The sequence below is a fragment of the Buteo buteo genome, chromosome 10 (genome assembly GCF_964188355.1).
Source record: "Buteo buteo chromosome 10, bButBut1.hap1.1, whole genome shotgun sequence".
NCBI lineage: Eukaryota > Metazoa > Chordata > Aves > Accipitriformes > Accipitridae > Buteo > Buteo buteo.
Window position 1 is genome coordinate 34,656,726 of NC_134180.1, and position 26,944 is coordinate 34,683,669.

The window sequence follows — 26,944 nt, forward strand, 5'->3', positions numbered from 1 at the left end:
CTTTTAAAAAAGAAAAACCCTTCCAGGGAGTTCTTCCTAATGGCCAAAAAAAATCCTTTCTGAAGGGAGCGGGTTTTCATTTTACACACATTGTCAGTGGAGCCTTCTTAGCCAGCTCATTTCCCAGGTCTTTAACCAGCCAGCCTGCCTGGAATGGAAAGATTTCCTCTCGTCTCAGATCACTTGGTTGCACATGGGAGAGAAGCCCTTTGACGAGGTAAATTTGCAAGGCTCTCAAATCCTCTTTATTCTTGCTGTGCTATCCCTCCTTGACTCATCTCCAAGAGACCATGTTGGGCTAAGCCCAGAAGGAGCACGGAAAGGTGATGGCACCAATCCTAGACACACACAAACACACACAGATACAGCTTCCACCCCTTCCCCACACCATAAATTAAACATCATCTATACCCAGGACTGGGGAGGATCAGCTAAAATAATCCAGTCCAGTCCTCTGTCACCAGAGAGGTTGAATTCAGAACAGCCCACAATCCTCACCCACTCCAGCCCACAAACCTGCTCCTCCCGTGGGCCTAATAAACCGGAGGCCCACAATTCACATCTGGCCTTTCAGGTACACATCTGGGGGTCAACATAACACATGCAGAAAAAAAGGCTAAATTGGGCTATTCTTGTGTTAGCCAAAGCAATGATAGTGAGAGTCATGGTGGCAGCAGTGTCTGGGCAACCAGGGCTTCAAGGAGCAATGGCATTCAAGAGGCAACATGAACTCTTAGGGATGCGTTTTCCTTGCAGCTAGTTGCGCTGGCTAGAAAAAAAAGTGCAAGAGTGGGGAGCACGAGGTAAAATGAATACAGACAGCCTTGGGGCACACACAGTCCCAGGGTAAGGGAGAAGGTGGTTGGTAGACTGAAAGAGCAGGCGGGCCAAATGCTTACTGAGTGCAATTATTTTAATGGGTCTGTCTTTTCCAAATTCCACATTGCACACACAGAAATAGTAATTTAAAAAAAGACTCACATCAGAAATGCTGACTGGGAGAACAAGAAACCCTCCCTGTCTCCTGCTACACAAGGAGGCACAAGATTCACAACAACATCAGTAACAGCCGATGACGGAGGCGGACAGACAGGCAGACATGGAAATCCCGAAAGACAGAAAAAGGCAAAAGCAGGGCATTCATGCTTCGGAAGGCAGCAGATGTTCCCATGCCCACCTTGCTGTTGCAGGCAGGCGGCTGGGGTCACGGCTTGGCGTACAGACCCTCCACACCAGGGGATCAGCATCTCACTGGTCCTACACCTCTGCTTGCCCGGGTGCCATCTCTGTTGGTTGTTGTCTCGTGGGTCCCAAGGGCATCAACTCCCAAAGCCACACCGGCTTTATGGCAATCTGCACGTGCAGCAGAGGATGCGCTAGGTCGCGGGGCTGTGTCACGGTTCCCTGTATGGTACTGGCTGTGATGCCACAACGCAAGTGTGAGCCACGCTAAACTCCTAGTCGGCCCTCAAAGTCCTGCTTCTGCCCCTGTTCCTGCCCAAGGGGCCTTTGCCTTCGACTCGTATGGGATCTGCCATTGTATTACCCATCGCTGGTAACATCTCACGGTGCAGCTGCAATAAGGAGGGATTCCAGCACGCACACTGCAGACTTGGTTTTCAAGCCTTCTGCTAGTAGAGAAAGGAGTTGTATGGTTACTACCTGATTTTACCATTTTTTGACTCCAAGTACTCAAAGTGCTGCAGTAACCATATTCATGTGGGCAATGCCTCTAAAGGACTTCCAGCCCGTTGTGTGCTATTCCAAAAGGCTGGCGAGCCAGCAAGCTGGGAATCAAACCTATATCAGCAAGCTATTGTGTTTAATTGCTACAGCAATCACCAGCAGGCAAAAATCATGGGAGCCATTTGCTCAGTGCAGCAGTTCCTGTGTGCCGAAGGGCAGCCAGTGCTGGATGCAGAGCTCACCCATGAAAACGAGCTCTAAAGGAAATCATGCAGAGATCAGACCGTACAGACTGATCCACCTTCAAGCCATCTCCAGACTCAGGTGTCCTAATACCGAACCTGATGCTTGGCAATGTGTTCATCTTTAAAGCAGCTTTAAGTGGAGTTGGGAGCAGGTATTTTCCCTCTCGCACAGGCAGGGAGCTGAGCAGTAGCACAAATAAATGATTTGTCCAGGACCTGGAGGCTGTATCAAAGACTTGAACCCACATTTTCCCAGGCTCACACAAACATCCTTCTCCCAAGCCTGCTTCTGCCTCTCCTAGCCAGTAGACCAACCCTGCTAAAATCACAGACGTAATTCCTTGCTGTAGAAGGAGCTGTTCAAGGCAGCAAACACTTAGAGCACTCGAGGAGGACCTACATCAAGACAGAGTGTTTGGTTACCTCTCATGAAAGAATGAAATTGAACTTCAGCCTACCTGAGCTCACGAAGGGGTCACCAGCTGCACAGCAGCTCCCCAAAGCAACTAGGACACCTTCTGCATGGACTGTACTCCACGTGCCATCACTTAACCCAGCACACCAGCCACATGGCTCTCAGGGACTGGCCATGCAGAGGTCTTCTGGTGGCCCAGGGGAGCCTTGGCCATGTCACAACCTCTCCCTCTCCTCCAGCATTTCCCTTTCAGTCCTCCTGCCTCTCCATATACCCATTTCTGCTGGCTAATGCCTCAGGGCTGTGTTGTCCTCAGCCTAGAGAACCACTGATGCTGAGTTGAATGGGAAGCATTACGTCCCTCCGGCTACAAGAGAAGTGAAGTACCATAAGAAGATGACTGAAGGAAACATGACAAAGGCCACAGAAAACCTGAGTGGTGGGGGGGGAGTGGACTGTTTGCTGGCCCTTCTAATCTGGGAAATTCAGGGCATCAAAGGGAATTAGTAGGGTGCAGGATGAAAATAAGCCAAGGATAGAGAACTTTATGGCCTCTCATTAAACCGTGCAACTCCCTGCTGCAGGATCACAAATGATGAAAGTTGACAGACATTCAAGGCGCAAATAGAATACTTCATGAAGAAGAAATCCATTCCGGGCTACTAAATGCAGGCACCACTTCCAGCTCAGGAAGCTCCTAAGCAATAATGCATTGGAGGCTGGGAGAACATTTTGGGCAAGCAACATCCTGGTTTTTCCCTGTCTTTACACTTTTCTCCAGACCTTGCTCTTGGCCTTGTCAGAAATGGGATGCTGGGCTAGCTGGTCCCTTGGAATGCTCTGGTATGGTCACTCTTGTGTCCATATGACTTCCTAGTCACTCAAAGTCCCAAGATCCCCATTTCAAATATAGGATTTCCATAAACAGAGGACCTATGCAGCTGTTCCTACTCAAAACCTACTCTCCTGCTGCTGCCTCCCCACAGCTGTTGCACAGCTGTCCTTCCCCACACTGGTCCCATATGTCATAAAACGTGTGAACAGCCTCTACAGGAGTCAGAGCAAAGGCCCATTAGGACAGCACCGTCTTCCCAGCCAGCATCGCACAGGGAAGAACACAAAGCCTTGGCAGCAAGAATCCATCAGATCAGCGTCTTTCTGAGGCAGAGGTGGTGTCTTTGCATTGAACAGCTCTTGAGAAATTCTCTTCTGGCAACTCATCCCATTGCTTTGCAAGCCCATGAGCACATTGAGCAGCCGGTTCCCTGCAGCAAGGAGATCCACTCCTGACTGCCCACTCTATGTAATGGATCTCGCAGCCACTTCAGGGAAGGAGAGACAGTCACCATCTTCCAGCACAGGTATACTGAAGCCCATACAGTTACCTGCCCCTTGTCCCAAGCTGATGTGTATCCCAGGCCAGCCTTCCACAAAAAGATGGAAAGGAAGCTGCCTAGCATTCAGTACATAATCATTGCCCAAAGATTTCATTTTCAGGCTCCTGCCAATCTCTGGTGACTCCAACAGCTTGTCCCCAAGGATTCAGCCTGGCTGACCTTCCAAGAAACGTACTGCACCAAGCAGCACAGCTGAAGCCCAACCTGATTAAAACAAGAGGAAAATACCAGTATTAATTGTGATCCTTGTGATTCATTGTCTCTTATAATGGGTGGTAAAGTCACTCCAATGAAGGCAAGACAGAGCAAGGATTTCAAGGGAGGGGAGATTGTTTCACACTGCTTTTTCAATAGCAAACACATAGCTTTGTCCCTACTGCCAAAAAGCCTGGCACTAAAAATGCTGAAATCTTCTTGTGACTGAGTGGCAGCAAGCTGTAATTTACTGCATTCCTGCTTCTTTTATGTTCAAGAATTGCTTCACTACTGGGAAGAAAGAGCTGTCATTTGTCAGCCCCATGTAGCCCCTCTTTCCAGCCATCACATTTCCACGTTATGCTAGACAAATTAATTAATTCCCTTCTTCCTATCTGCCTCCCCCCAAAAGCCGGTGTAGTCCCAAGAACTGAGAGTCATCCTTTCACAGCAATATCATTATCAATTCTCTTTTTAAAGCCGTGTAATGGGCATGTTCCTTTCAGCAAAAATCCGGAATTTTTCTGCTGTTGCATCCACCTTCCTTAAAGAGATGACAGAGACCTGTCTGTCTGCTGGCTTTTCGCAAGCACCTTCCCCACACCTCTGACCGATGGTACATCACGGATTTCCAGCCCACCCATTGCAGTGCCTGGCTGGCTGCTAACAAAAGCTCTGCCTGGCTTTAGGATGCGGCCAGGTCCCTGGGCAAGTTGAGCTGTATCGCCTCTCCTCCTGTCGTGTACTTGGCCACCGGCCCATTGCCTTCCATGGTGAAGAGCTTGCAAGTCTTCGCGTTCTCGTGAACCGGTGTGGACTTTTTGGAGGAGATGGGTGAATTTGTGGGGCTCAGCTGAACAGCGGTGGTATCCTGCACCGTGTGCTCACTAGTTTCAATTTCAAAGGCTGTGTTGCCAGGTTTGATGAGCCCAATGTTGGAACCTGGTTTGGATTTCCTGGCCCCATGAGCTGGCGGCCTCCGGCTGCAGATGCAGCAGGCACCGAAGAATGTGAAGGCCACCACCAGCAAGATGGGTCCAATGATGATGGGAGGGTTGTTCACAGGGAGGAAGGTCCCAAAGGCAAATGCTCCCACTAAAGTGATGTTGATCCCTGCCAGCATGATGCAAAGTCCACAAGCGCAGCAGAGAGCAGGGGAGGGGAGGCCCTGAGGTCGCGTCTTTTTCTGGATGGGTTTCTGGGACAAAGAGGCGCTGCTCTTTTCACTGAACATGTTGAGATGAGTCTCAGAGGTCACTTCAGTCCTCACAGGGTGTACACTGTATTGAGAAGGCTAGCTCTGGTCTCCTGCTGCCTTGAAATCCCTGGAGAGGAACAGAAAAGCATGCAGCTGTTAGAGCAATGAACCAAAGGCACCTTTCCACCACCATTCATGGTGAGCAGCATCTTCTCCAGGTTTGTTTGGTACCAACAACTAAGTACAAATCCAAGCCTACTTTCTCCCTCTACTCCATCCACCCTTCCCTTAAAATACAGGTTATTCAGGACAGGCAATACATCCTGCTGCCCATTTGGGCAGTAGCTGGCCTCGCAGTGTTTATCATCACCCACACAACACCTGCCCAAAATAACAACAGACCCCAGCACTGCTCTGAACATCCCTCACCGCAATGTGAGTGCGATATATTCTTGGATGGGTAAAGGTCCCAAATTGTAACAGAAAGTGGGACTCTTTGCTCCACATCTCAGTTGTCCAGCAATTGAAACTAGTCATCCAGGTTGCCTTTCTAGCCAGTGGAGAAGAAAAGGTCCCAGAAGATGATCCAGAACATCCCCAAAAGATGTGCACAATGGAGGGCTGAGCTGACTGCAGAGGGAACCTTGGCGATGGCTTGAGCAGTTAACAGTCAGATGCTCAGTGCGATAAACTCCATTCACAGATACTGAATGACTTGCTGTCAGTCATAGAAGTCTGTGATAAAATGGAGCAAGCGTGGGTGTTTTGCCTGCTGGACCATGCTTTCTACCATGCATCACACCATGTTCAATGTGATCACAGGAGATCCCGTAGAAGGGGGCAGGGAAGCTTGTTTCCCTCAGCAAATCTAAAACCAAACTTGTACAAGGTTTGTGCACAAGCAACATAGGCTCCTGGATGGAGGCTCATGGAAACTGAGATGATGAAGCTGGAAAAGACCCTGTGTGGGGATCTGCCTAGGACCCAAGGCAGGAACACATAGCTCTGACTGGAAACAGCAGCTTCTCCATGGAGGAGATTAGTGGATGTGATGAGAGTTGGCTTTGTGTTCACTGTACTTTGCTGGGAAGCCAAATTGCCAGAAGCCAAATTGCCAGCAGTTTGCTGGTGATGCCTACGATTTTACAGGCAGGAGAGCATTTCTATTCCCAGCCTAACTGCAAACAGTAGCGGTCTGCTCTCTCCTACTCCGCTGCCTGGCTCCCTAGCTTCTGCCCTCCTCTGCTGTCAAATCACTTTCAAAAGGGTTGCCAAGGTAAAACCGATACCACACAGGTTTCTACTGCAAGAGCCAAGAATCACTGTTGTGCTATTAACACTCCGCAGCCACTAAATTAAAAAAAAACAAACCATCACCCTGAAATATGCCAGTGGGACCAGCCGGGCATTTTCAACATGTTTCCTAGGTTATAAAATTTTCCCGCACCTCCAGCTGAGGCAAAGCTCTCTGCTGCTCTATCCAGTGTCATATCTCGTTTCCTCGGCTTGGGCTTTTGTTTAGACCTGAATGAGGTGCAGCAGTGAACTTTCAGTGAAGTTCCTATTCAGTGAGACATCAGCTGGCGCTGTGTCTCGGATGAGTGATTTAGGATCCTGAAAGACAGGATTAAATCCTTCCTCATCTAGGGATGCCTGACTGGGGAGGAGTCTCTCTGCAAGCAAAGATTTTTCAGGAGAACTGGGAGTGTGCAAGAGAGAAAGGGCATTTTCTCCACTAGCCAGGCTAACATACACGCATTGGCCTTTTGTTCTGTCTGGGAACCTTGGCACGCTGATGTGAGCTGAAGCCCTGATTCTGCCTCCTTCACTAGCCTTGGACCAGCAGCAAGGTAGCTTCTGGTTAAAGACACACATACACACAGACTGTTCTCAGGCCAGCTCTTAGGGATGCCAGTCTGAATCTTTGGCACACAGAGGCTGCAGACCCCTCAGCGTGGCTCTTCCCCTTGGTTTGCCCTACATCCTCCCACTGAAAAGTGCTTGGCAGGGAACTGTGTTGCTCCTTGTGGTTAAATCATATCACAGATTCACTCCACCAGGTTTCTCCCTCCTGACTTTTTAGCGCTCACCTGCTTCCACCCTGCAAGAATTCTCCCTCCTGGGAGAGCTGGGCGGCTATCACAGCTGCTGGGCTCCAGCAGGATGCACAAACAAGCTGGCTGCCTCTGCTCCTAGGCAAGGCAGAGACCAGAGGTCACGCTCCCACTGAGATTTTCGCGAGGAGATTCAACCTGTTGCCCATCACATCTGTCAGTGGCCACCTGTAGTCGCTCGGAAGAGAACATGCTGTTTCTGGCTGCTTTCAAGGCTGCAGCGATGTCACCCAGCGTGGTCCCTGGTAGCTCATTTTCTCTGCCTGGTAATTTTTGTTCATCATTACAGCTTCATGAGCATAGGGGGTTAAGCTTGGGTAAAATCCTCACTGGACCTCCCCAGGCTGTAACAGCGGAGGAGGGGGACAAGAGGGTTTGTTCAAGCACCATTGGCAACGATAAATCAGGGCAGCCCATCCAAGCACAGCTCACCCCAGCAGGTAAAAGAGAACCACAGATCCACTCTGGAAGGATAAATGACATGAGAGAATGATCCAGCTGAGCTCAGGGTGGGTACAGTCACCACCAGCTTCCCAGGCATTCATGGCCACTTCCCAGAAGGAGAAGGCACCAGATCTACAGTACAGAAATAGGGATGTGGCACATAGGGACAGAGACCTCTCACCCTGCAGCTTAACTGGAAGAGGCACCGGCTGCTCCTTGGGCCAGCCTAGGACAGGCAGACAGCTCCCAGGTTGTGCCAAGGGACTGGTCAGGCACCGACAGCTACCTGCCTCCTGGCAAGTGAAGAGGGAAGAAAGCAAGTTTGCAAATAAAGCACTGTGGCTAAAGCAGTGATGAGGAGCTTGTCAGGAGTCCCATCCCGTTGGACTGGGTGTCTGGGAACACCCCTAGGTGGGGAATAAAAGCACCTGGGAGTGACTGAGGGAGGAAGCCATCAAACCTGCCGAGGTGGTGTCAAAGAAAAGCATAGGGAGCCAAATCTGGCTCATTCACATTATGTATATGGAGATACACTCAGAACCATGGGACAGAGCTAGCTGGAGTGGTCAAAAATAGAGCCAGGGTTGAGATCTCATTTCAACTGTGTGAGCTATTCTGGGGCTTGTCATACCCTTTCTATAGCTGCACTGTAAAGGTTCTGACCACGCTATGTGCAAGACAAAACTTCTTTCCCATCCTCTTTGCTTGGAGCACCTATATGGGATAATGGACCTTTCCTAGCAGAAAGCAATGGAGTCATTGGAGAATCTAAGGGGAACCCCGCCTGGAGTGGGGATCTCTCCCATCAGCCTGGGGACAGAAGTCCTTGGAAGACAGCACCATCACAGGGCTAGGACATGACCTGCACACACACCACAGGATAACCAACAGTACATAGAAGACAGCACGTTTGAACTGGGAACATTTACAAAGTAGATCACTGTTTACTCTTGTCTTGATCTCCATATAAAACATCAGGGATTATACACGGGGGATTCCTGTTGGAAAACCAGATGAAATGGAGATGAAAAGCCAGCAGAGCAGTGAAGGATAAAGCAAAAAAAACAAACCAAAGCCACAGAATGCCTTATACCATCCTCTACCTGATAAGACCCTGCAACAACACAAAGTCCATCTTTATTCTGATTGCCATATACAACAGAAGCATCTTCATTCTCCTGTCATCTCCTGGAGCACAGGCTGATGCTGTGTGGAGAAGGGTCACTCTCCATCTGCTTTGCAGTCACAAGAAGTCACTGGTGTGGGTCAGCTCCCACTGCTGACCTGCCTGTGAATATCTGGCAGCTTTTACCTTCCACTTCAGCCAAGTTAATGGGTTCAAAATTGACCAACTTTCTAGCCAAACTATCCTGTCCAAAATGACCAACTTTTGTTCCATCAGGAGTGGAAAAAGTTCTCTTTGGGCTCTCTGTGTGAAACAGGTCCTTTCCTTATCTGTTAGAGTCTAGGTTTCTTCTCCAAACAACATTTCAGCCTGAAATGCATTACTGCTGAGCACTGCTATGCAAAACCAGCTGCATATCCAAGCTAGAGTGATGGAAATCCAGAGGCTATAGTGATTTCTTCCAGGGGAATATCCATCCCTCCCTATATTCTCAGGGGGACAAAGAGAGACTTTCATTCGTAGCTCTGAGAGTTCCTAGAGCTCGAAGGGCATATGGAGATACTCAGCCAGGATTTTAGGAGCATCATTTAAAGCTGTACCAGCAGCGCCAGCAACACGCACAGCTAAGCGTGCTTCCCTCTTAGTTGTGGCAAGGGGGATCGAGCCGTCATCCTACCACCCTGTCTCACCGCAGCAGCACAGCCAAAATATTTGACAGAGCCCAGATGAGCCTCCTTTCTAGAGGTGTGATGGCACAGTGAAATAATGACAGCGATCAGCAAACAGAAATTGCAGGCAGACAGCGATAACCACCCCCCCACACCCAGACAGACTCACGAACACACACGCAGGCACCCTTTTAGCTATCAGGAGCAGCAGAAGACTTTTTCCCCGGGCAAAGTGCTGGGAAACTCTCCGGCAGGGCAGAGAGAGCCCCGGTGTCTGGAAGGGGAGGACACTTACCGGGCTGGAGCCTGGAGCCGGGGAAGGCGATGGAGAGAGCGGGTGCCCCGGGTCTCCCCTTCACCCTTCAGCCGGGGATGACAAAGCCGTGGCTAATCCCAGCAGGGCCGGGGCTAGAAGCCCAGCTGAGCGCTGGGAGGAGAAGGATCTCCCATGCCTCCCTCCTCTCTTTTCACCGAGCTCGGGAAACTTTGCTCGGGTGCCAGGGGAGCCCCGGGCAGTCCCCGGGAGAGCTCGGCGAGCTCTCTGCCAGCTCGGCCGCCTTCTCCCCACTTTCCTCCTTCCCTTCGCAGGATGATGTCCTTCTCCTTAGGCAGAAGGGAGTTCAGACGCAGCATCGCTGCCCCGCCGCATCCCCTCCTGCCTCCTCCTCCAGCCCCCGGTCCCCCGGCTCACCCCCCCCCCCCCCCGGCCGGTTCTCCCCCTCTCCCCGCTCTTTTTTCTCCTTCCTTTTCTACTTCAAGGCTGCAGCGCTCTCCCCCTTCGGCTGACAGAGGTGCCCTGAGCAGAACAGCCCCCTTTTTTCCCCCCCACTACCCGGGGAGAGGAAAAAAAAAAAACCCGGACCGCGGCTCCGCCGAGGGGCAGCCCCGCTCCGGCCCCCCCCCCCCCGCGGTCCCCGGGGCGGAGAACAAAGCGCCGGGGAGAGGAGGGGAAAAAAAAACCCAAAAAACCCAACCCACCGCCAAATGCCAAGCAGTAAAATGCAGGCTCCCCGCTTGCTGCAGAGAGGCAGGGAGCTCTTAAACGCGAGAGGTTTGAGACGCACGTTACGAATTGAAAGAAATAAGTACAACCGGTGCCCGGGTGCCTTTGGATCCTGGAGGGATGCGGGGTGCTGGGCGGTCGGCAGGAAGGGGTGCTGAGGCAGGACCTCCCACAGGTGGAAACGGTCAGGGTGTGGGAGCTGGCAAATCCAAACAAAAACCCGTCCTCCGATTCAAAACTAATGTTTTAACGTAGCAAGCAGATGTCAGGTACGCTTAAAGGTACTTGCTCTAAAAACACGCCTGATGCTAGACCCTGTTGCAAGCAGAGCCGAGATCTTAGCTCCCATATTAAGAACCCAATCGCTGCTTCCAGAGTTGGTGAGCGCAGGAAACAAGGCAAACCGCAAGTTGTGCGCCGGGTAGAGTATAGGTAATCCTTCTGCAGCTTAAGCGGTGCCGACACTGACGTGCCCTCATCTGCTCTCCGTGCCCACACTGCTATGTCTAGCCTGGATGCTGCCAGTGACAACTGAACAGAGGCTCTCCTCCAGCTTATTGCAGAAGAATCCTATACGAATCAGGCTGGAGCTGACTGAACATGAATCATGCTCCCCTCTTTTTTAAATGATTGCTTTCATGATCGAGAGAGAGAGAGAGAAGGAGAAAGGTAACGTAGAGATGGAGAAAAACAAAGGTCAAAGAGAGAAATTGCGTTGAAGGGGAATGAACACTTACTTCTCTCTATTCTCCAGGCACTACTCCAGCCTCAGTATTCTTAACACAGCAGCATCCTCTACTGCATCTTATCGCATTTCACCTTACAGGCCATCCTAGAAACTCAGGGAAAAACAAGCTACCAGAAAAGTGATGGGAGAGCGCACGATGGAAGCTTTTCTGGAGAAAATCTCCACGTGGCACATCAGAGAGAGACAGTTCCACACGCGGCAGAACCAGTGTTTAGTGTTTGCTGACTGTTGCTGGGTAGAAACTGGAGTGGCTGAACTCATTCTTGGTGTGGCTCCATAGAGCTCAGGGGAAACAGTCCTATAAGCCATGTTTATTTAGGAACCGTGGCTGTCAGAGGGAAAGAGAGCACCAGGGTCATTGATTCGAGTCCCCTGCTATCATGTTGTATAATAGCATTCATAAAGTGCTTAAGCTCCAAAGGGGGCCAATTAATACCAAATGACCTGTGAGCTGTTCCCTAATTGCACAAGGCAGCGATGAAGAAGCCTGCACCCGCTTCAGTTTGGCTGTTGCATGACTCTCCATCACACTTTCTGCTTCATGGTCCATAAAGCCAATAAAAAGACTTTACTGAAACATTACATATTTAGGGCTCCACTGAAGCAATAATTCTGAGTTTCGCATATGTGGCCCTGACAACCTGGCAGACTGCATTCACATGATTAAAACAACTGCTAATTCAAGAACCAAAATTAAAGGCTAGATTTCCCACTGGTATAAATCAGAGCAGACTCATTGCCTTGGAGAGCTTTGATAGCTCATGAGCATTCATGATTTGCCAAGGGGGTTTTGCCAGACTGATGGTTCCTAATTTCAGACTTGCCAGGTACTAGGAAGCCCTGCCTTATTTAGAGGCAAGATCCCCACCCTCATCTGACTAGAAATGATATTCCTCTGGGAGAAGCTGTTTGTTCCCAGCTTCTGCTGGGACATAGCTTAAATCAGAAATTCCTGAATGAGAGGCAAAATTGCCTGCCCGCCTTTTCCCATTGTCCGTTCCCGACTCTGGTTTACATTATTAAGAAATCTAGCTCAAGCACTCTTGCAACCACAAAGGCTGGGTTTCAGTGTCACCCCCTCCTGGTCTGAAGCGGGTCTGGATGGCAACTACCACATATGAAGCCCTTAGATATCACACTGGTTTGGGGGAGTTTCTCTCTGCAAGAATACTGAAAAAAAGGTGGGAAGGGTAAGGACGATCCATGCTTTCACAGAGGTTTCAAAGGATTTTGGTTGGGACTAACACTGGACCGAAACTGCATGAGCAGCGGCCATGCTTATGGGAACAGCAGCATGCCCACAGCCCAATTCCTCAGCACGACAGAACCAAAGAGCAGCAGCCTGTGATGCTGCCCGCTGAACCATATCCATCACGCAAGGAGCATGTGGGAGACAGAGAATGCCTGGGAGTTTATGGTCCAATAAGATCATTAGACAAAGGTCACTGCAGAAATGTCCCCCTGCAGATTTCCACGAGGTCTCCAGAACTGGCATCTCTCTGTGCATTTACATTTTAATTGCCTCTTAAGAGAAGGAACCACCAGACTGAATCTGCTGTTGCTCCAAACCAATTCTAACTGCCACCACATCTGTCTGAAAGTTTGCACTACGGCAGTATCCAGCTCTGTGCTCTGTGCTGTCTCTGACAATTCAGAAGAGGGCAAGACTAATTTCTTCAGCAATGTTTACCTGACTATAACATCAAGTACAGAAAGAAGGAGGTAAAAAGGAAATTAATATTTGTCATTCCTAGAGGCAGCTGTGAAATTACTGTGCAGGAGATTTAAATCCACGAAGGAGACATCTCCTTGTACACTGTGTAATTAAAATCACAGGACTCTGCCGTGGAGAACAACAGTATTAATGTGCTCAGACCCAGAATACAGACACAACTGGACCTGTCAAACACAACAGACCAGCTGCAGCTTCTGGTTCACAATGTCCCTATGTTTCCGATCACTGGGAATGGCCTGAGGGGGAAAGCTTGCTCTAGGTTTGCCACAGTCCTTATAATCTAAGCCTCTGCTATTGACAGCTGTTGAGGCAGAGTAATAGGTAAAGTAGATTTCTTTTACCTTGTCCCATATGACTGTTCCCATGTCAGGGATGAAGCTTTTGTTGTTTCTGAACATAGACCAAAAATGGCTTTTCTGATCAGAGAGAGTTGGCAGCCACACTTCATGCCTAGCCCCACTCAGGACAACTGCAATATCGAATATATTCACTGCACGTCAGCAGGGATGGTTCCTACTTTTACTCTGTTCTTCCTGGGAATTTCCTCATCATGCACAGCACTGTCTTCATGACCTAAAGCATCTGGGCCAGCTGTTCCCAGATTCATTAGCAGCTGCTCCTAACCCCATGCCTGCTCATGTCGTACACCAAACCCCTTCAGAGCAGGGGTCAATTAATCCCCAATTAACAATTTTAGCTGAAGACTGTAGACAGAATACCTGTATTTCCTCATCAGATTGCATCTCCTCAGGGTGCTGGCAGCTTCTCACCATGTGCCAGTAAAGCACTGAACCCACCGAGCCCCTCCATTCAAAGAGCTGTGACCTGACATGGACCCGACCTCTCCTGCGTGACCCACTCATGCCAAGACTCCAGCACACGATCTTGAGGAAGCTGAAATCAGAACAGGACACTGCTGGGAGGTAGACTGAGAAAGGTATAAAGAGTTGTCTTCATGCCACACTGCTTGGGATTTGGGCCCTGGACAGAACAGGGGTCTCGGCTAGGCTGTCAGCGTGTACCGTCAGCCTGGCTTCCAGCATCATAAAAGCTTTGCCTCTAGCCTCTGATCAGATGATCTACTTCCATAGCACCTTTCTGGATTGGTTGGGGTTTTCTAAATAATCTAGAGATCATTTTTCCCCCTTCACACAAACAGAAGTTTTTCTTTCCTATGACACCCTCTGAAAATACTGAGCTGAAGAAAGCAGGCAGGAAACATCTATGCAAGTGGCTGTCCTGTTACACAAACAGTACAGTAATTTTTTATGAAGCTTTCTCAAACAGAAGGAAATCAGCAGGTCAGTTATCAGCAAGGGGCAAATATTTTTAATTACCTTGCAGGGAGGATTATGTCTTCTGTGTTTAATTCTCATAGGTTCCCACTGGCAAACTAATTAGCAAGCATCTTCTCTGGAAGAGCAGGCCTGAAGTTATGTGGCTTTATTCACCCAGGAGGCAAACACCCAGTTCATTCTCCTCTGTCACATCGTGGTCCTCTCTGCTAGCCAGATCAGACCAAAGGATAGTTGATCTGGAGGAGACAAAAACACATAGTGTGCCCATCAGCAACTCTACCTCAAGATTTCAAATGCAGTTCATCAAAGACCTCAGTGTTACATCTTCTTTAAAAGAAGTGCTGTTAGAGATTTTAGTTAAAGGGCTGTCAGCTCCTCATAAACTGAAATCACGGTGTGCAATATATATTATACTTTATACGCTGTATGCCACATATTATAATATTTTTTCTTAACTTCCCCTTCTTTTCCAGGAATAATACACAGATACATCTGATCTGCCTTTGAGCTGCCAAGGTCATTAACAGCCTTGGTGGGATTGGAGTCATGAAAGTGAGGTCCTGATCCAGCAGAGCACTTAAATACATGCTTTTTCTAGGTATTGACCTATTGACTTCAGTGGGACTACTCACAAGCCTTAAGGTAAGTATGTACTTTCTATGGTCAGTAGCTTCACCAGATAAAGCAGAGGTAACACCACAAGAAACAGTGATGGGCATGGGAACAGTCAGGCCCCATACATGAAGCATCACATGAACAAGGAACTGCCCTTCCAAGAGCATTTATGTTCTTTTGTTGGGAGTATGTCTTAGGTGAATTTAAGGACGTTTCTGAGGATGGGATTTAAGTGGCATCACAAACAAGCAGTGGTGAACTGGGCTTTTGATCATGAAGAAGACCAGAAATGATGGAATGTTAAAGAAAACAATAACCAAACGTCGTGTCTTCTCTGAACCCAATTCTGGTGGCTGAGCCCAAATCACAAGAAAGAGGACAGCCATCTGTGCCACCTTCTGACATGGGGTAACATCCCACATCAGTTTAGTCTAGGGAACCAAATCCACCAAATGGTCCACTGGCCTGCCCACAGTGTCTTCCCGTCCATCCAGCCACTCAAGTATCCCTTTGAGCAAGGTACTGCTGCCCAGCTGAGCCATGGGCAATATCAGAGGCTGACTGCAAGCATGGTCTCAGGTGCCTCAGGTGCAAATATGTTCATTTCACTCATCCTCATGGGGAAAAGTACCCACATGGTGATTTAGACCCTCAAAGTCTATTTCTCAGTGGAGGCAGGCTAAGCTAGTTACTATGGGTAAAACGATGGATTATAGCTTTCCACATCTTGGTAATTTCACCATTTTCCACAGTGTCCCCATTCAATCTGGACATGGAGACCAAAATCCCTTTGGAACAGATCTTTGTGAGCCAGCAGGAAGAGACTTAATTTGTGCCTGTTATATCCACCTGATGGTCAACTTGTAGCGTGCCAGATCACAAGAGATACTAATTACCAACAGCATAAATCACATTACTCTAGCCAGTTTGGATTCCTGGAAAATCTAGCTTTGAGGAATGACAGACTCAATATTATCAACAGATGGTGCTTCTGTCTGAAGAGGAGACATGTCCTTGATCAGTTCGTCACTGCTTAGGGCACTGACGCTCTTGTTTCTCACCCAACAGAATTCAGCCAAGGGTTGAGGCTTTACACGGCAACACACAGTCTACAAGGATGATTAAGACCTGGAAATACAGGCAGTGCTGAAAAGCAATGTCAGGATGATGTAGTTCACGTCCGTTCAAAATACCTTACACCTTGGACACAGGTGTGATCTCTTGAAAGTTTTTGTGGCTTGCAAAAACTCTTGGGCCCCTCATGGCTCCATCTGCAGCACAACAGTAGAACACTTCACAAGGTGACTCCCTAACTCTTCAGAGCAGCAAAATAAGTGAGACTCAAGTGAAAATTAACGATCAGAATTGCGAGTCCTTATTTGTCCTTATGTGAAGGTCTGGAAACCTCTTCAGTGGGTATCCGATCTCCTCAACTGCAGGATACATAAAAACCCAGACTCTTTGGATCCTTCTGTGGTTTAGCCAGACCCCACATAACTTCATGAAAGTTGTTGCAGTGACTTCAGTGAGCTGCGAACAAGGTCTGTAGGATGCTGCCTTGTGAATATTTACCCTCTGGTAGAGAGCAGATGTCTGCAGCCTCCATATGGGATATCAAGTTATAACATGGCAAAGCACAGCTCATTAATTACATCCTTAAATGAAGTGATTATAAGGTCATCACGTCAAACATTGCCTAGCATCATTGTGTCTGCACAAGTTTTATTTTACACAGAGCCTGGGGAAGCATCTGTTTAAAACACTTGACTCCAACTCATTAGCTCTGCTGCAAAGCCTCTCTCCTAATACACTTAATCTTTCTGCCTCTCACTTCCTACACCACCCTCCCAGCATCGTCACCAAACACAGTGAACAGGTTCTCCTCTCCCTCAGAGTACCTGCTGTCAGGATGAATTCAGCTCTCAGACACCAGAGACCAGAAGTGCTGTGTTTGTCTATAGCAGACAGAGACGTGCACACACCCCACACCAGACCCCATAACTACCCACAGGTCTGTAGGGAGCAACTGCTTCTCACAGGTTTGAGATGAGCTGCACGTGGTAGACATCTTTTTGCCTTCAAGAGCAGGATCCTGAGGAGGAAAAAATCCCATGATAATTATGTGCCGTGAAAACTACGGCAGCTCATACATGATTAGTTCAGCAGCCGTTGGAATAAGATCCTCAGCAGAAAGCAGTAGTGTGGTCATATAACCTTTGCAGAGTTTTATTTACAGTAGTTGAAGAGAAAGGAGAAGAACCCCAAGTCAAACAAGTTTCACCTCCAGCCAAGAGCAGCCACCAGTATTTGCTGTCAAGACAACCAAATCTTTTATTTTAAGCAACTGGCACAAAACAGAGACTCCTACTTCCCCATGCCATTCACAGACTGATGTGATCCATAGAGCAGTGAATGAGGAACCGTACCTCTCTTCTGCAGCGCACACCGTTTCAGAGCTGCCAGCAGGTGTTGGTGTAGGTGAGTTCCGAGCAGTAGGATCTGGGTGAGCACCTCCAGCCTGTAACTCTGCTGGCAGACACCATGAAGTCTCACTCGTCTGCTACAGCTGGGTGGACAACTGTTGGGGCAGGACAGGAGCTACAGAAAGACACCTTTCTGTAGACAGGTTTTAGTGCTATTTCGTTTTAGAAGTCACTGAAATTGCACTATTTCCCTTTCCCCATCCCACACGCAGACAGTGCAGATACAGGGAAAAGCTGCCTCGACCATCGGTGAGACCCTGCTAACTCCTCCAGCCAGGACACTGATTAAGACCAGGTAAGAATTAAGCAAGGGACTCTCAGCTATCACCACTACCAGGATAATGTGAAACTCTGATTAAATCTCACATCCTCTGTAGCAAAACTTGTAGAGCTGAGAAATCATAAAGCGTCATTAGAAGCAGTTGTTGGTTTACAGGAGCACTTTTCCAGTACCATAGATGTGGGCAAAGCCAGACACCCCTTCCCTTACCACCTTTCAATATGCTTTTTGTAAGACTGACATTTCACCCCTTCTACAGAGATCAGGGACCAAAGGTGCCACATAAACACATGGATGTAAGGGATTTCTGTCTCAAAGAGGACACAGGAATGGTAATAGACACATTTGGCAGAGTGGGAAACTGAGGCACGGAGACTATGTCAAGGTGAGGCCCATCCCAAGACTGTGGTCCAGCCCTGCCTCCCCCAGCCTGGGAGGCAATGGGGAGAGGCTTTCCAGGATTTGTGCATCACCCAGAGACACAGCACAACTGCAAAGATGCTGTGAGCATCCCACCCCACTGCCCAGGGGACCGGCAGCCATCAGCTGAGCACTCAGTCTCTCTAAGCTCTGCAGAAGCTAAGGGTTTCTCTCTTTTTCCCACGAAATCATTTGCAAAAAGAGAGTGAGGACACAACCTGCCTGTGTGAGGAGTCACTGCTTGCCTATTCCTTAGGCAACAGAAGCGGTGCCTAGAATTATTCACTACTATTTTAAGCAAATAGGAAAAAAACCAGCCTGAGTATCCAACAACCTGAAGATCAAACTGTGCAATAAACAAAGCAGCAGCTCAGGCTGAGGGTAAGAAACAGAGGCTGGGTGAAGAAGCCTGGCCAGCGCTGATTTGACTGGGAGAGGTGGTTAGTGCTACAGCAAACTGCTGGGGAAAGATCTGCAGGACTTAATGAAGCCAGAGAGGATTTGCAACCATTTTCTCATGCCCAGCAAGTGACAGACTGCCCCCAAAATATTGCAATGTGTTTGGATATAGGATGAATTCACCAGCTGTTTTCTGAAAAGCCTGGGATGCTGCAAACATGATTAAGGAAGAGAAAGAAAAATAAAAATAAATAAACCTAACAACTGGAAAGATCTTGGATGAGTGTTTCTGTGACTGTTTAAAAGGATTAAAACGGTCTCCTCCGAACACAAGGTTCCCCCTCACCTTTCACATGTGCTCTTTAACTGATCATTACTTTCTCTAAAAAAGGGCAGGCGGTTACCAGGGGGTATGGAGGCATTCTCCCAGCTTCCTGTAAGACGAGGACTGAACTTTTCCTACCTCCTCAGAGAAAGGGATGGGGATCAGAGCTTCTGCTTACCATTCATTTGGAATTCGGACCTGCTGCTAATTACACTCCCCGGCCATGCAGTCTCTGCCCAGCCAGCGGAGAATTTAACTCCAGAGAAGAAACCCACTTCTTAATGACTGTCGCTGGATTCTCCGCAGATTTGATTTTCTCAGCTCTTCTCAGGATCTGGCAAAGATGTTCACAAGTGATGAGCCCATGGCATAACCTCTCACCAGCCCCCAGCTCAGCTGCAGCCGCCGCCGATGCACGCTCCCATCCCCTTCCAATTATGAACCGAACTGTGTTAGCAGCACCACACAGCAACTTTACCGTGTGATCAGAGCAGGCTGGGAGCGTACGCAGAGCCAGCTCTAGAGATTCAGCTAACAGGGGCACCTCATTAAGTACCTTGGGGAGAGCTTTCAGCTAATGTGTTTTGCTTTGAACTCAAGATGGGCCTGGAGCATTCACACGGCTGAAAGGAGCCTGCTCACAACCGCTAACTCATTAAGTGCAGTAACTCAATGACGTGCCATATGTGACGGTCTCTAAATAATTAAGCGTGTCCCTTATCACTCCTTGCTGCTCCCTCAGCAAGTTTTCTCGCCATCACCTTGCTGTCATCTCTCCTCCAATGAAATTATTGGGGATACTTCTTGTAAGTGCCCCCAGCCTTCCCCCTCGGCTACCCCAGCTGTCAGGCTGCCTACAGGAGAAGCCAGCACTCCTTTGGAAGCGAAGCAGCTCATCAGCCGGTCTCCAGCATTTTGTCCAGGGCCTACATCCTCCTTACAAGCTCCACGTTATCGAGGACACCACATCTTCTCCACCTCCAGGGTTTTACCACCAGCTCGGCCACGAGGAAGCTGATCCCTTACCTATGCCATGGCACTGAATTGCCCTCGAAGAGGGAAACCGGCGGCAGTGCCAGCATCATCCCTCTGCTCACGGCATCCCCGGGCGCAGGAGGTTCACAGCCTCAGCTGGGTGTTTGTCACGTTTAACCCCATTTTGTAAAGGCTGGAGGCAAATGCTCCCCCATCCCTATCTCACCCAGGAGAAATCTACTGTTGGCTCCTCTGCGTGTTCGAATGGATGCAATTTGATGCTGGGTGGATTGAAAGGGCACTTGTACTTCCCTGTGAGATTTTCTGCTCGCTGCTGGGGCCCATACAACACCTACTCATCTCAGTGGGAAATGGTATATGCTTCACAGAAAGAGCAAGAAGCCAAAGTACTGAGTATGTGCGTTTCTCTTACAGTTCTGTGTGCAACTGCAGCTTATTCCTGACTCAATACCATGGTGATTCCAGCTTCTGGAGAGACGGATTAAATCAATGATTAATTTAAAGTAATTTATACCTTTTACCCATTCAAGCATATTTCCCAGGCCTGAGACCTGCAAGCCGCGCTGGATCAATGCCTGGAAATCTATGAGTATTATTTCAGGTGTAACTATTTATCCCCTGTAGCACAGCAACATCCTCACCGCTAAGGAAACAGTTCAACCCTTGGCTCAGCCAGACTGCTTTTTGCTGGCATTTTGGGTCCAGTTTACTTCTTTGCTCCCTCCAGGGATCATCCAGCGGGTCTGGGGATGCACAAGTGCAGTATACAGAGAAATGTTTTTCTCATCTAACTTACCCCTGTGGCTCCTCTGTAGCTGCTCCTGTACAGCCTTAGCCCACTCTCAACAGGGAGTCAAGGACCAGTGCCCTCGAGGTCCACAGATCCCCACAGGCAAACACTCGAGAGGCTCCTGGAGCAGCCCAGAGGACAACAGCCAGTTTGCAAACTCGAGCCTTCCCTGTGTTTATCATGCAACAGAGATTTGGCTGGTTTTTTTCCTGACCAGGAGATTTTGCTCAGCTCCTGGCGATTGCCACAGCGCCCATGAGACAGGACAGGGATTCCTGCACCAGGCAGGCACTGAGAAAAGGTTGTTGTGACTTAGGAAATGAGGAGATGTGCCCTTTTCTTCCTACCTCTGCCCCAACTCCCACGTGGTACCTTCGGTACGACACAGTCTCTCTGCACCTTGCTCACCCCTTCTGCAAAACATGGTTCATTATATTTTGAGCATCTCGGTCTCCCTGGCTCATCTGTTCAGCCATAAACTCTCCTGCTCTGCACCTTGCTCCAAGTCTCCAGCCCTCTGAATGACCAGAGAAATAGAAATAGCAGCAGAGGGACTGAGTTGACAATGACCCAGTTTTATAGGCAACATAAAGTTGACTCTAATACTCTTGAGTGGCAGAAGTGTCTGTGTGGGGAGGGAGTAGCAGAAGACTTGACTGCAGGAGAAATAAAAATAAAAAAATTTAATGCAATAAAATCTCCCCAGATAGTGCTTGACTGGCTAGTTATATCACAAGTGGCGTATTTGTTAGAAAGCATTAATAAAACCCGCAGTATAATCCAGGAAGATTCATAGGAAACATTACACAGGAATTTACGGGTTTGCTGCAAAGTTTTATGCTCTCAGTACTGAGGCTCAGTTCCAGAAGACAGACTCCGGGGTGGGCTGGAAGCTCTCCCTGCTCTCCAAAACAGGCAGGAGGAGAAAACTGGGGCAAGAGAAGCATCTTTTGGAGCGGCAAGAATCTCTGTGGTACTTAGCATTATGCCAGTAAGGTATCAGAGCATCCGAATTGGCTGCTGGTCCCTCCAAGGAGTGGGAGAGGTGATGCTCCAAGCCTCCTCCTCACTGTGGAGCGAGCAGTGGTCACACAGGTGCCTGCCCACACCTGGGAGGCATCCAGCGGAGATCACTCTGCAGCAAGCCGGAGGGAAGGGAAGGAAGTCAATGCAAAGCATGGAAAAAAATAGCAGCCTCTTACGGAGTCAGCCAAGAATTAAATACCCTGATCTCTCAGAGAAATTGCCAGCAACCACCTTTTCCACTTGTTATCATTCCTTTTCCGTTTGCTTTTAATTTGTTCAACCTATAATTTGTTAAACAGGCTGCCCAGAAGGTATCATCTCAGACCTGACTATTATGCAGGTGCTGCTTTTAGCCTGGAGCAGAGAGAAACGTATCAACACCAAGACTGGGGATACAGCCAGGAAAGCTGCTGATTTCACTGAGAAAATACTAAACATAAATTGTGTCCTGCTTCCATCCTGTAACACTTCGAGCTCCTTGCAACAGCGGCATTAAAAATCACAATGCAATCAGGACATTACACAGACCAAAGATGAAACACCACAGGAACAATGCAGGGACATCGATCACACGGGGGACACAGTTAGGAACCCAGAAGGACCAACCCACATCAGCGAGTCCCAATTTTTCAAGGCAGGGAGCTGTTTCTCTGCTCTGCGTTTGCAGTGCAGCACCAGATACCGCGGTTCCTTGAGTGGCGATGTGAGTAGCAGAACTAGGCAGAGCTGATCAGAAGTCTTTCAAACCCTTGATTCACCAAGAAAACCAAAACATCTCAGGTTCCATGCATCTAAGCCGATTTTCTCGCAAAGATCGGATACCTGCTTTCCTCCTAGACTGACCAAGGACCAGCACCAGGTCCCACGGCCTGCTGACATATGGATTAAGCAGGGCTGAGCTCCCAGCTTTGCAGAAGAGACCTCGGAGCCTTGGGATGGTTACAGAGATCCCACAGAGCCTGGAGCTCATGGCAGTGTGCTGGGCCAGAGCCACCAATCCCCAAAGCCTCCTGCAGCTACTAAAGGAAACCAGAGTCGGGGCAAATCCCACCGACGTCCCCAAGCAGCTACCGGGCCTGACAGCACCTAGCTCACACAAAAACACAACTCTAAACCAAAGTCTTCTATCCTGCAGACAAATTGGATCTTTTAGCCTGCTTTAGACACTCAAGGACAGCTACGATCCCCAAACATAAATAACAATACTCGGCTGCTTAGATGTTTTGTGATGGGAGGAAAGTGGCATGACTTAGACCAGAACAGCCTTCAGTTCATTTGGAAAAGGAACCCACAATAAGGTATCAGCTTCTGACACCTGCTGAAGCCTTATTTGCCCTGCAGAGCGCTTGTGGACACCCAGCAAATGTTGTGGGTTAGACACCTGGTGCCTGAGGGCAATTCCTTCAGGAGTGAAGGACACAGACTGACTTCAAACCAGTTTGCAAAATGACCCCAAATCTCCCACTTTCCCCGTCGTCTGTTGCTTCCTGTAAAATTCCCTTGGATAGGCAGCACCACTGCCAGGCAAGCATTTCAGACCCTTCTCAAAACATTCTCTCTAGCTATTTCTGATGCTTTTTGGAGTGGAGCCCCGTGGCTCCAGCACTGCAGGCTCCAACCCCCGCACCGGGTTAATGTCCCTGGTCCTGCTGCATGAGGCACTTAGGCAGGTCTTCTGGGTCCAGCTGAGGACAAATACTGATACTAGTATGGCAGAAACAATTTCTGTCAAACAACACACCATTCAGCTCACCCACAGAAACCCACAGAACCCACAGAAAACAAAGGAGTAAAAGCAACACGTGGTCCGTCTGCAAGCCCTTTACCCAAACCAGGCTCCTGTAATGTTCCTATAGCCCAGGTACAATCCCCAGAGCCTGGCACCCTGCAGATATGTGAAAAACACTGTTTGTCTACACTTCTCCCTGATTTTCAATGACCCAAGATAATTTTGTGGCCAGAAGTTTCCATCAGCTCCAGCCAGAGCAACCCCTTTGATTGTAGGTGCAGGGATAGGGAAGACAGTTCTGGCATTAAACGAGACCATTCACCCCAGAACAGCATCCCACCCCGTCCTGCCAGACCTGAGCGCTCTCAGAGGCTCATCGCCCTTTTGTCCTAGCACGGTTTCCTCCTTTCTTCCCCACCTACAGCCTCCTTTAACCCAGCACAGGTCTCCTTCCTCTGCTTCACATCTAGTCACCACCAACCTGGGCCTCCGGGGCTGCAAGAGCAGAGCGAGGCTGCCTGGGGAAACGTGCCATTAGGGTGGGGAAGACTTTGTGACTGGTTTTGGTGAAGATCTGGAGCTAGAAAGCAGAAGATGTAAATGGGTATTCATCACTTGCTGTGCTGGACCGTTTGGTCACTGGTTCAGAGGGCAGGAACTCTTCCCAAGATTGCAGCTGACACATCTCACCTGGAAAGCTCTGACTTTGCAAAGGATTATTTCAGGATGAAGATGAGCTGCTGTTTGTCTCTGTAAGGCTTGTGAGAGCAGTGTGACCCAGTGCTCTTCACCCACCCTCCTCCTGTTTACATCCGTCAGAGGAAGAAAACATCAGCTCTCTGAGGCCAGACAACTTCCACTCGGGTTTCACCACCAACTAATTATTATAAAGAGGTAGGAAATAGAAACCAGCCTGGGATCATACCAGACGTGGGCTAGGAAAATTCTCAAGTTCACCTTCTGCGGTTAAGCTGCCTATCACAAGCTGAACAAGAAAGATGATTAAAGATAGTTGTTATTGCAGTTTAGAGCCAACAGAAACAGCTTGTACTGAGAAGCGCAACACATTGTGCCTGAGAAAGTCCACTGTAAGCATTAAATTACATTTGCTCAGAAAGTATCAGGCTGAAAGATGGAAAGACTCAAATCTTTGGGCCACCAAACAGCAGCAAAACAAAGAGGAAGCTGAATGTCATTCGAAATGGGGAAGATTAGGCAGACAGATAGGGAGTGTGGTTGCACTAAGATAGTCTCTTAGTTACTGCTAAAACAGTGCTGCTGTAGCAGGTGAAGCAAGGGGCCGCGGCAGTGAGGGATGACATGTAGGACAACAAAAATATCTTGCTACCTGCTCCCTTGCTTCTGATGAGCAAGGCCAGCATCTGCGTCCCACATTCAGGTCTTGCAAGCCCTCTGGGGTGGGCATGACCCCTGTGGCCAGTGCAACTGCATCTACTCTTTGGGACAGGATCGAGCCCGTACAAAAGATGCTGACAGGCTGCTCGGATGTGCCACAAAGGAAATCCTTCTGGTCCTTTTTCACATGTTGAGATGAAGTGGCTTGTGTTAGATCACACCACAAGGCTTTAGTAGGGCTGAGGACTAAAACTGCTCTTTTCCCAACCACTCTCCCTCACCCATATCATGCTAATAAAGTCTTTTTCCTCATTTTCTCCCTCTGTAGTGAACCATATAACAACTGAGCCTGGATCTATCTGAATCTGCAGCTTGTAAAGGCACATAACAGTTATTGCATCTAATAACATACAAAAATACATGCACTGATCCTATTAATGTACCAAGCTCACCTTGGGGCAGCAGGAAAGTTTTTTCAAAGCCTTGTCCAGTCCCAAAAATCTACGATTTCCACTCTTCTTCCTTAAGGCACAAGCTGGGATGCAGCTGGAAGGTTTTCTTAATCTAGTGAGACAAAGATGCAACACCAATACCAAGGTCAGGTGCTGAAGAGAGCAGGCAAACGTGAGCATTGCTGACCTGCACACAGCACACACACCTTCCTTCCTGCATCAGGTTTTGCTGCTTTTAAAAATAACATTTTACAAACGGGAGATTTTATTTGGGGTGTTACTAGAACTGGCCCCTCCACTTCTTCCACCTTTTGCATTAAGTATCATGATGCTCCAAGCAGAACAGGATGTGGTTCTGTAATAGCTTATAAGCCTCCCAGCCAGTTTGGGAGGCAGGTTGTGTTCATACAAGTTTTTAAGAAAGTAGGCTGCTAAGCAGAGAGGGAGAAACGCTCTTGCTGAAGAAAGGGCAACAGTTGGCTACTGTCAAGTGAATCTAGATAGAAAACGAGAAGGTCTAGGCCAGGGCAGGCTGAAGCTGCTCTGCGAATGCTCAGTGCTAAGAGAGCCAAGGCAATTGCATCAATACAAGACACAAGCTGGCACAGGTACCCCGCATTTCCTACAGCCTCCGTCCCACCGTAGTTTGCTTCGGTAATAAGCCGTAAGCAGAAGAGACAATGCTTTCTGCAGCCCCCGTAAGGAGACATCCAGAACTCTGCATTATTGTGGGAGTCCTTAACGGCCCATAAATAGAGCACTTGTTTTAAGAGACAGCCCGTTACTCCCACTTACGCCGCCAGCAGCTGCCCTTTCCTAGCCATGGCAAGAGCACTGCGACATAAAGGACCTTGCCCCTTCAGAGCTGGTACCTTATTTTAGCTATTAGCGGTGAGGCCCTAGTGACTGGAAAGGAGGAAAAGAGAACAAAAAAGGAATGAGAGCTTTATGAAGGTGCCAGAAAGCAAAGTGCCAGGAAATCTATGGCAATGGTCCCCAGGAAATGCACTTGGGGGTTTGAGCCGAGCAGCAGGGGCTGGAAGGAGGAGAAACAGCAAGCTCAATAAACAGTCCAGCTCATCGCAGAAGCCAGAGGGGTTCTTCACAGCCCACGAGTCCTCCCGGACCACACAGAGGAGCACATCTTTAGTACTGGCATTGCTTTGTTACAATCGGAGTAGAAAAGCCACAGTCCTATAGTGTTAGGCTATGTGAAGGCACAAGCTAAGATCCTGAAGACTGGGTGTCCCCCATAAAACAAGGAGACAAAGGAAAATTAATTATCCCATTTCCCGTCTTGAAACTAGAGGTAAACTGAGGCACAAAGCAGTTCCCAGGATAGATGGCTGTGTGCATGGCTCAAGTCATGAGAAACAAAAGAAAACAAAAGTGTGTTTCATGCATCAAAATCTCTAGGGAATCAATCTGAAGAGAAGGAATATTGCTCTCAGTGACTGCATTTTAAAATACATTGGGTATTTTATTATATTTCAGGAATCACAGCACGTATGTCCTTGCCTTGTACAGACTTGGCCCCTGTCAGAGCTCCCACTTCTGTCCGGAAATAAAATAATGGGGAAAAATCTGTATTCCTCTCTGGAAACATTCACACAAACAGCAGCACAACTTTAATTAATATAATTAGCACTCATAATGTATTTCTGTTCTTACAGCTGTGACAACACAGATATTTTGAACTATACTGCTGCCTCTCCAGCGTGAGCTGGGACATTTTGTCCTCTTCCAGCATGTTAAGCCGCCACCACAAAGAAAGTTCTTCCTAATGGGTTTTCTATGGGAA

At 48.6% G+C, this 26,944-nt stretch overlaps 1 protein-coding gene across 3 annotated transcripts; it reads right to left on the reverse strand.

The window, feature by feature from the left end:
* Positions 1–909: 909 nt before the first annotated feature.
* Positions 910–14,413, reverse strand: TMEM275 (transmembrane protein 275). 3 transcript variants are annotated; one of them, XM_075037603.1, is made up of 2 exons: positions 14,312–14,413; positions 910–5,263 (listed from the first exon to the last, which is right to left on the reverse strand). In XM_075037603.1, exon 2 carries the CDS (start codon positions 5,170–5,172, stop codon positions 4,624–4,626), a length of 549 nt encoding a protein of 182 aa, XP_074893704.1. In that variant the 5' UTR covers positions 5,173–5,263; positions 14,312–14,413; the 3' UTR covers positions 910–4,623. The 3 variants fall into 3 exon arrangements, with proteins under 3 accessions (XP_074893704.1, XP_074893705.1, XP_074893706.1); XM_075037604.1 differs by lacking the exon at positions 14,312–14,413 and adding an exon at positions 9,784–9,935; XM_075037605.1 differs by lacking the exon at positions 14,312–14,413 and adding an exon at positions 7,227–7,285.
* Between the last annotated feature and the right edge of the window lie 12,531 nt (positions 14,414–26,944).

Bases quoted from the DNA above. Each gene is read 5' to 3' on its own strand.
- TMEM275 (XM_075037603.1), bottom strand. From the start codon at position 5,172: ATGTTCAGTGAAAAGAGCAGCGCCTCTTTGTCCCAGAAACCCATCCAG.